The 8,918-nt window shown below is 41.1% G+C and overlaps 1 protein-coding gene across 1 annotated transcript in view; it reads left to right on the top strand.

The window, feature by feature from the left end:
- The window catches only part of LOC104411364 (lysosomal acid lipase/cholesteryl ester hydrolase-like), a 9,555-nt gene extending 1,572 nt beyond the window's left edge, over window positions 1-7,983 (top strand). Inside the window, exons 3-10 of the mRNA XM_010021759.1 lie at window positions 2-27; window positions 1,072-1,270; window positions 1,870-1,979; window positions 3,291-3,427; window positions 4,012-4,152; window positions 5,637-5,708; window positions 6,826-6,894; window positions 7,750-7,983. Coding sequence (XP_010020061.1) covers window positions 2-27; window positions 1,072-1,270; window positions 1,870-1,979; window positions 3,291-3,427; window positions 4,012-4,152; window positions 5,637-5,708; window positions 6,826-6,894; window positions 7,750-7,983 — 988 coding nt within the window. The remainder of the gene's footprint in view (window position 1; window positions 28-1,071; window positions 1,271-1,869; window positions 1,980-3,290; window positions 3,428-4,011; window positions 4,153-5,636; window positions 5,709-6,825; window positions 6,895-7,749) is intronic.
- The last annotated feature ends 935 nt before the right edge of the window (window positions 7,984-8,918 follow it).

Genomic DNA, 8,918 nt, shown 5'->3' on the forward strand with positions numbered 1-8,918 from the left:
CTGCTGGGAGGAACAGCCAAAGTACAGGTATGACACAGTCATAGGATGTAAGGAAAGCCTGAGACTCAACTCTTCCATGGGTCCCCCATCTTTCCCCTTTGCACATGCCATGACATGTTCTACACCTTTCAGTCTCAGCAAGGGCACCTGGTCAGAAAGCTGACCTGAATTCTGAATCCATCTGAAGTCCACACATTCAGAGTCTCTGTTCTTATTTGAGACTTTTTTAACAATTTTGCTGTATGACAGTATTTTTCTTTCATGTGGGCTGGGGGAGGGTGTGATAAACTGGATTTTGCAAGGTTTTGCATTAGCACCCTAAGTAACACACATTTAAAATAGAAGCCTGACAACGAAGCCTCTCAGCTTGGGCATATGAATATTAGTTCCCAGCCTTCTGAAGGACAGAGATATTCTTAAACAAGTTGATAAAGTCATCAATGAAAAGCAAATGCATTCCATTTCTTTTATCACATTTTCTGAATGGAATAAGAATTTCCACCTGGAATTTGAGGTATCCTGGATGCTGCTACTTTGTTTATTATTCCTTGTTAAAACTATGGAATAATTTCTTCTGAATGCCTCCTCCTATTTGGATCTTCATCTTCAGAGATCATTTGGGCCAGCCTCACTGTCAGAGTAAGGTTAACTAAAGTTAGACCAGGAGCCTCTCAGCCCTGCTCAGCTGACTATTGAATACACCTAAGGGTAGATACGTTGCTTTGTCTTTCATACACTGTTATGCCTTCAGCAGTTTACAGATGTGGATAGATGGTTTCAATATAGGGACTTGTCACTTTGCTTCCCAGTGCAAAAGGAGGTGGGGACAGGCCTCCTCATTGAATTCCTTATTTGCCAGTGCTGTCATGAAATTGTTATGAAATGTCATGAAACGGTTCCTGCTTGCGTGGAATTAACCCTTCTGGTTTCTCTGACCAATATCTATGCATAGTTCTGGGAACTTCTTGAAGAAGGAAAGATTTAAGCCCTCTCACAAGCTAAACTCTGCACTCCAATCTTAAATAGACATTAACTACTGTTCCAATATAAGAATTTTTTTTTCTTTTCCAGGACAAAAGCCTGTAGTCTTCCTACAGCATGCTTTTCTAGGAGATGCTACACACTGGATTTCTAACCTGCCCAACAACAGCTTGGGCTTCATCCTCGCAGATGCTGGCTATGACGTCTGGTTGGGAAACAGCCGAGGGAACACTTGGTCTTTAAAACACAAGACCCTTAATCCCAGACAAAAAGCATTCTGGCAGTTCAGGTACTCTGTAGAGGGAGAATTACTCAGACAAAAACTCTGAGGGGACTAGATAGTTTCAGCCTGATGGTTTTTACCTAAACCAACACCAGAATAGGGTCTACATCAACCAAGGATATAAAGAACCAGATGAAGAAGGGTGCTCACTACTACACAGAGTTGAGAGCATTGTTTGAGGAGGAGATTTCAGACTGGGAAACTAAATGGAGTACTGAGGAAATGGCAGACAGTACTGTGTGAGAGAGAACAAGAACCTCAGCAGCCTTTGTCTAGAAATCTCTGATTTCTCACAGCTGAATTCCACCAAGAAAAAAATGTGTTTTGTAACCCATGCTAGTGAAAGCACTGATTAAATTCAGTTCCCCAATGGCTGCAGCTGACAGGTGAAACTAGCATCTCCTTTGTAGAGAGCCCAAGGCCTCAGGCAGTCTGGCAGTTCCACTGTACCCCTCTACCCCCTTCCCCAATTCAAGCAAGAATGCAGAGTGTGAAAACATATCTTTCAATGGGCCCTGTTTTGTGCAATAAACAAAATTTACATTCAGTAACTCACACTGTGATAGTTAAATTGCCTGCTAACTTTCTGTGTTTCTCCTCTGTAGCTTTGCTGAAATGGGTAAATATGATATTCCAGCAGAGCTGTACTTCATCATGAATAAAACTGGACAGAAGGATGTATATTATGTTGGTCACTCTGAAGGCACAACATCAGGTAATGACAGGACGCTCATGGTTCACAACCACTCATGTTTACACCTGATCAGTAGGTGGGTCTCCCATTGATTCAGTCGTTTTTCTTGTTTGTAGAGAGCTAGCAAACAGAAGTGTCTTCTGAGCTGGGATCTGGAAAATATGCAAAATTTTCTAAACTGGGCTTCAGCTACCCTTAATAAGCAAAGAAACCTAATGGTAGATCCAAATATAGTTCAACTTTTAAATAATTAGAGACATGAAAGTAGTTATTTAATGTGTACTTCAAGTATTTTTCTTGAATTCTTAGCAATGGGGATTTTCAAGTTCATTTTTTGTATTAAAATGTACAATTAATTCCCTTGTGGGAAAACTAAAAAGATAAACCAGCAGATACAATACATGACTTCAATTAGAAGACAAGAAGAAAGAACCTCAACATTACTAAGTCGCATGACTTAACGGCAATGTTACAACTTAAAGCATAGCTTATGAGTGGTTATAACTGGCAACATTACTGTTTAAAATGATATTGTCAGAGACTGAACATTAGGAAAAAGCATTAATAACTTATCTTCCCTTAGTGCCAGCCTTTAGCATTAACTCACTTCATGGCCTCTGAATGCAACTACTTTTCTTTTAGAATCACCTGAGAGTTCCTGATGTTCACAGTTGAAGATCCATGAATGGACATTGACTAGAAAATGAGCAACTGCCAGTTCATTAGTGTAAATGACCCAGAAAAAAAAAAAAAAAAAAGAAGGAGATGTGGGAAAAATCATACATTGATACAGTTCCAGGCCTTTCCTTTCTTTTCCTCTCATGAAAGAATTTAAAGACCCTCATGGCAAAGCAAAGTAACCATCTAGGCTTTCTTCAGCTGCCTTCAATGCAAACAATCAGTTGAAAAGATTCAAAGCTCCCAGTATTCAGATGATTATTCTACAGTCTAATGGAAGCATAAACATATATAGATCTTTAGAGACTATAATCTGAAAAACTCCTTTTTTATGAGAGTTTTTTGAACTTTAGGGGGAATTGATTTTGTCACAAAAACCTCATTGACATGTTGCCTACAAAAACTGTTCTGATAAAGGTAATGTCCAGACATGCTCTAAAACTCAGAATGAATGTTGCTTTCTAAATAAAATTAATTTCAGGACTTAGCTTCAACATTCACCTTAGGTAAAACATGAAGCACAGACAAACACGGACAACAGACAATGGGCTGCAGATCCAGTCTCATTTCTTGTTTGCTACCTACTGCTTATTTGTTTATCTTGTCTGTGGAAGATGTCTTCACTAACTCAGGCTGTCTCTTCTGCACTTACAGGCTTCATAGCATTTTCTACATACCCTGAGCTGGCTAAACGTGTGAAAATATTCTGTGCTCTGGGCCCAGTAATCTCATGCTCATATTCTACAAGCCCTCTGGTTAAGATAACAAGTCTTCCTGAACCACTGCTCAGGGTATGTCATTTTTCCCTCTAAGAGGCCCAATGCTTGACTTAGCTTCACAGCGTTCACTCAACCTGAGACAAAGTGCTCCTAAACAGGTGACATGCTGATGCTGAGCTTGGGATGAATTGAGTGCTTTTGAAAAATCTGTTCCCAAACTCTAGAGGGAACATACTGGAGATACAGGGCTTGTAGCAGCAGGTCACAGTCAAGCAGGGGCCTTGTGAAACTCTCTCGTCACAGGACTCTTTCTGTTAACTAGTATTTTGCTGGCCTCATGCAGGAGGAACTAAACCAGAGCTGCTATAACAGCCATACAATCTCTGGGACTTCAGAAATAGTGAGCACTGAGGTCATTACATTAGAAATGGAGGATGCTTTCTTCCAGTATTGATGACAGTAAGAGGAAGAAGGAAGGATACGCGATGCACTGTGGGGAAGAAGGTGTTGTAAAGGGTACTGGGAGGGCAGCCTTCTCTAGCAATCTTTGAGTACTGAGTTAGGAGGCTAGGCTGTTAGCAACAGTTTCGTGCATAAAATACCCCTGTAACAAGGAAGAAAAATAGTGCTGTGACTGTGCTTTTTCCTTCCCTCAGTTACTATTTGGCTGCAAAGGAACCATGCACCAGATTGGTTTTCTGAGAGGACCTGTGACACAGTTATGTACAAGCCTGGATAAGTTTTGTGGTCACATACTCTGTTACCTAGCTGGAGGTAACATAAAAAACCTGAACACGGTATGTATATGCAACACCACCTACTCAAAGTAAAACTGAGGTGATTTCAGAAGTTACGGAAGTTACATCTGTGCACTCTATCCTTATCTAGCAACTGTCAGGAATGTAAACATATATAAACCACAACATAGTCCTCAGCAGATGGAGGGAATGCCAGGACATTGTGCCAAACAGGACTAGAGGTAATGATGGATGGGAGCAACCACTAGGCAAATCCCTCTCCCAGAAAAGATAGAATTCAGTCTGGAGCTATACTGCACATGTCAATGATGTGACCTCTTTTGAGGATAAGCCAACCATGTTTTGGTCATACACAGATGCTTTTTAAAAAGAGAAAATGGATGATGGAGTCAGACTTCTTGGTAATACAGTTCCCAGTTTCCTTCTTTAGCATGCTCACACCAGGGTCCTCTGAATACTGGAATAATTAAAAAGCAGGAAAAAGATCCTCTTCCCTTCCCACTTTTCAGAGTACTTGCACCAGAACTTGGGCCTAAAGAGCTATTGTAAGGGGCATTTTCCTTATTTTCATTTGGGTTTTTTTCTTTTTTTTTTTTTTTCCCTGTCCTTAGAACTGTGCTCAACAACTTAATCTGCAAAAAATCTATACAGCTACAGAACGTCCTTCCTCTGTGCCTGCAGAGTGCAACACATCTACAGTGGAATTCACAGAGATTAGCAAGACAGTCAGAGGGGACAGGAGAGTCAGGAGAGTTGTCCCTATGCTTGCCAACATATGGATGCTGTAGTGAGTCTTAAATTCCCCTTACAGTGGCCAAAGTATGCAGAAGCTGGCCTGTGCAATGTTTATTACTGCCCTATTTGTAAAGACTGAGGCCCATTTTTCTCCATCTATAACCACTTGTAAAAGCATATACAGGAAAGCAGTGAGAATCAAAGGCTGAATGCAAAAGCAATTAGAGGCATTGCAGCCCCTTTGAATTGCAAAGCTAACCCATTAAGGATCTTCCCTGACTTGGGTTAAATCACTAATGTGGTTCTCAGGGCAAGATAACAAGTCTGAGGAGGAATCCAGGGAGATGAAGTTAGAACATCTCCTTAACAGAACTATAAAAATGCAAACAGAAGAAAAAGCAATCAGTTTTGTAAGCTGGCTTCTTTAGCACTAGGAGTAAAGTGAAGAGAAAAACAAAGCTTCAAAAGACTTATACACGCATGGGAATTTGGTGTGAGGTGAGGAATCTTCTTTGCAAGGACTGGAAAGGTTTTCCCCCACTGTCGCTGAACCACAGGATCCCACAGTCCTGTCTTCAGGGAACAGACTTGTTTTCATAAAGTGTGCAGGTGCATACAATTAAACAGCTACTCCTAAGTCTGCTTCTCAGTTTTCTGTCTGATATTTGAAGCATATCCTATTAAAATGGGGTTTAACACAGAAGCAGTATGTTACTCAGGTCCCTCACAGCTTTATTCTGTCACAGCACTGGATCACTGCATTTATAACACTTCTGCTTTCTCTCCAGAGTCGAATAGATACATATGTAGGACATTCTCCTGCTGGAACATCAACACAGAACATTATTCACTGGCATCAGGTATAACTGCATACTGACCTATAAACAGGCTCTTATTACTGCCTTTTATGCAACCAACAGCCCACAGGGAAGTTCAGAGATGATGGTTTTGGGAAACTGCCCATCACATCTTCTCACCTGCTGCCATGAGCACCTGCCAGAGGGAGCACCATTTCCCATGGCACACCAGACCATTACCTGAATTGCCCCTTTGGCATCAGGCACTGAGATTTCCCCAGGTAATATCAGACAATAAGGATCAGGATAGAAATGAATTAGCAAAGGCAGTACAGCAAGCAGATTTCTAGCACATTCCCAGCTAGTTGAAGCCTTGAAGCCAAGGTTTTCTAAACTGACAGACAATCCTTTATTACATGAAACCACTCACAAATTAAATTGCCTTTGTGAAAAAAGTGATAAAAAAACCCACTACACACATACACCCCCAAAAACCCAAAAGACTGAACACCTCCCCCCCCAAAAAAAACCCCAAACCAAACAAAAAGCCCTCAAAAGATGTGTACTTAACTCTTCAGTCTCCAGTCCTGTAGGGCATATAGCATGACTTGTAGACAACGCAATCAGAAAGTCTAACGCCTGTGTCTAATGTTCCACCTCAAAACTGCTGTCAGAGCACAACTCATGTATCGCCAAACTTGTGTAACTACAGAGCCTCTGCAAGTGTCACCACTGCTGTGAGCAGACCAGACAAACCTGACACACAAAAGATGAGATGTGTAAGGAGAGATCTTATATTATGCTAGACTAGTAATAGACTAGTAACAGACCTGAAATGTTCTAGACATTCAGGTCCTCTTGCTGTGTGACAGCTGAACCCAACTGTGCATCACAAACAGGGACTTCAACCTTAGTTAACCAAGGTAGTCAAGTGAAAATTTAGTAACGAAACATACCAAGGATGGTGACTGAAGATCAGGAGAAAAGGTTAGCAAGAGGAAAAGATGAAACTACTCACCCTACAATCCATCCTCAATGTCCCTGAAAGCCTGCAGCCAGAGGAAGGCGTGGAAGTAATTCGAAGTTCACTGTCTAAGCTTTGGCTTCAATCACAGGCAGGAAAATGCCTCCTGCACTTTGCTTCTTGGTCCCTCAACACTTCTATCTCTTCTTTTGACAGATAAGATTGGCAGGCCAATTGCAAGCCTATGACTACGGCTCTAAGGAAAACATGAAGAGATACAACCAGGTAAGGCAATATAGTTTCCCTGAGAACTATCCTCAGGCCCTGAAAAATCTAAGAACAGAAAAATTCAGATTTCAGCACCTGTCAGTGCTACAGAAAGAGGGAGAGAGTGTCTGAGGTAATGTTTCACCTGAATTTAATACTCATAAAAGTCTATTCACAGAGAAGGCATAGGCAGGTCCTTGCAGACAGCTGAGAAAGTGTGGTTCGCCTCTCCTACTGATGCAGGCATGTGTCCAACAACATGTCAATTTACCTGCCATTCCCAAAAGTCTAAGAGCCACAGCTAAGTCCTAGAACTGGATAAGGACGGAGCTCTTCACTGCCCCCAGAATCCTCAGGGTCTGCCTTTCATTTAAGGAAAGAAATGATTCTCACAGCAAAAGGTGAAATGCCTTGGTTTTGGGCAGCTCAGAAATTTTCTAGAATGAAATTATAAATGGCCAAAGTATTCCCTTGACACTTAAATCCAAAGCATAGCAACTAAGACCAACAGTTGCACTCCATGCCCCAACAAAACTTAAAGATCTCCCTACCCTAAATATACACATTAATAAGCTCCACAGTTCTTGACTGATAAACAGACACAGCTCTTTCCATATCTTCACCTCTGAAGGCACAAGCAGGCTTTAAACTGCAAGACACTCTGCCATGTCTTATGGAAAGACACAGGAATAGGATGGATCATTACTTTTCACAGTAGACAGGGAACAGCATTAGGGAAATAGACACTAAGAAGGCGGGCTTCATCCTTAACTGTTTTATTGCAGTGAGTGCAAGGTGCTTGCACAGAACCTTTTCTCTAAACACAACTTCTGCTATAGCAGCATTCACCCATGTCTCCTCCCTTTCTTACAGTCTACTCCTCCTGCATACAAGATAGAGGAAATAAGAACACCAATTGCTGTCTGGACTGCTGGAGAGGACAAATTTGCAGATCCAAAAGATGCAGCAAAGCTGCTCCCTCGGATTAAAAATCTCCTTTATCATGAGCATTTTCCTTCTTGGGGTCATCTTGATTTCATTTGGGGCCTTGATGTAACTGAGAAAATGTATCAGAAAATCATTGAACTAATGACAAAATTCTATTGAAACCACATGCACATGATTTACTCAGCAAAAAATCTCCAGAATTTCTATTTGGCAATAAGGGTGATACCTGGGGAAGAGGTAAACACAGAGACACATAATGGATGGCAGTATTCACCTGCACTTGTTTCCTGAATTCCTCATAGTTTGGGGTTTTCCATGGTGTTACTGTGGCTGCTGTCTTCCTGAGAAGTTTAAGGTGTATAGGAATGAAAACTGAAAATATGAATATATTTGAGCACAAACTGCAGGGATCACTCAATTTGGACAACTTTTATTTCTACAAGACTGCAAGACTGATTTTCCTAAGCCTAAACTCTGTTGTTCTCATGTATATCCCACGTACCCCACAGAGCCATTCCCATGCCCAATTTGTGTTTTCCCATGAAGACCAAAATGTGAGATTTGTTCACTTGTCTGTTGAAGAACAAATGACTTTTGTTTAAATTAAATCATTTATCTAATTGACAGAAAACTTGGGTTGTTTTTTTTATTTCTTCTTCCCTCCTCACATTTACCTATAGTGTCAACACAGTCAAGAGATCTTCAGACACAAGAAACTGAGCAGGCAATAGATGACTTCCAAACATCAAGGATTCCAATGTCAGAAAAACTTGTAGAAATATTCTCCTAGACATCACCCAAACATTTATTCATGCACTCTAAACCCCCAGCTTCAAAGACCATGGAGGCAGCTGAGGAATAAGGAGATGTAGACTTGCCAGGCAAGCTGCACTCCAAACAATACAGCTTCTACCCCATGAATTGTTCTTGACACCAGCAATGAAGTTGTTGCAAGCTCTCTGAGCTATCAGCTTTAACTTTCACATAACTCTTTGTCTTGACTCTTGTGTTCAAGAAATTCCTACAGCGTGGGAAAGCAGTTAGCTGTTTTCCCTTTCTGGCCATTAGCCCAAAGAGATAGCATCTTCATTACC

Source organism: Nestor notabilis, unplaced genomic scaffold (genome assembly GCF_000696875.1).
Source record: "Nestor notabilis isolate BGI_N333 unplaced genomic scaffold, ASM69687v1 scaffold4559, whole genome shotgun sequence".
NCBI lineage: Eukaryota > Metazoa > Chordata > Aves > Psittaciformes > Psittacidae > Nestor > Nestor notabilis.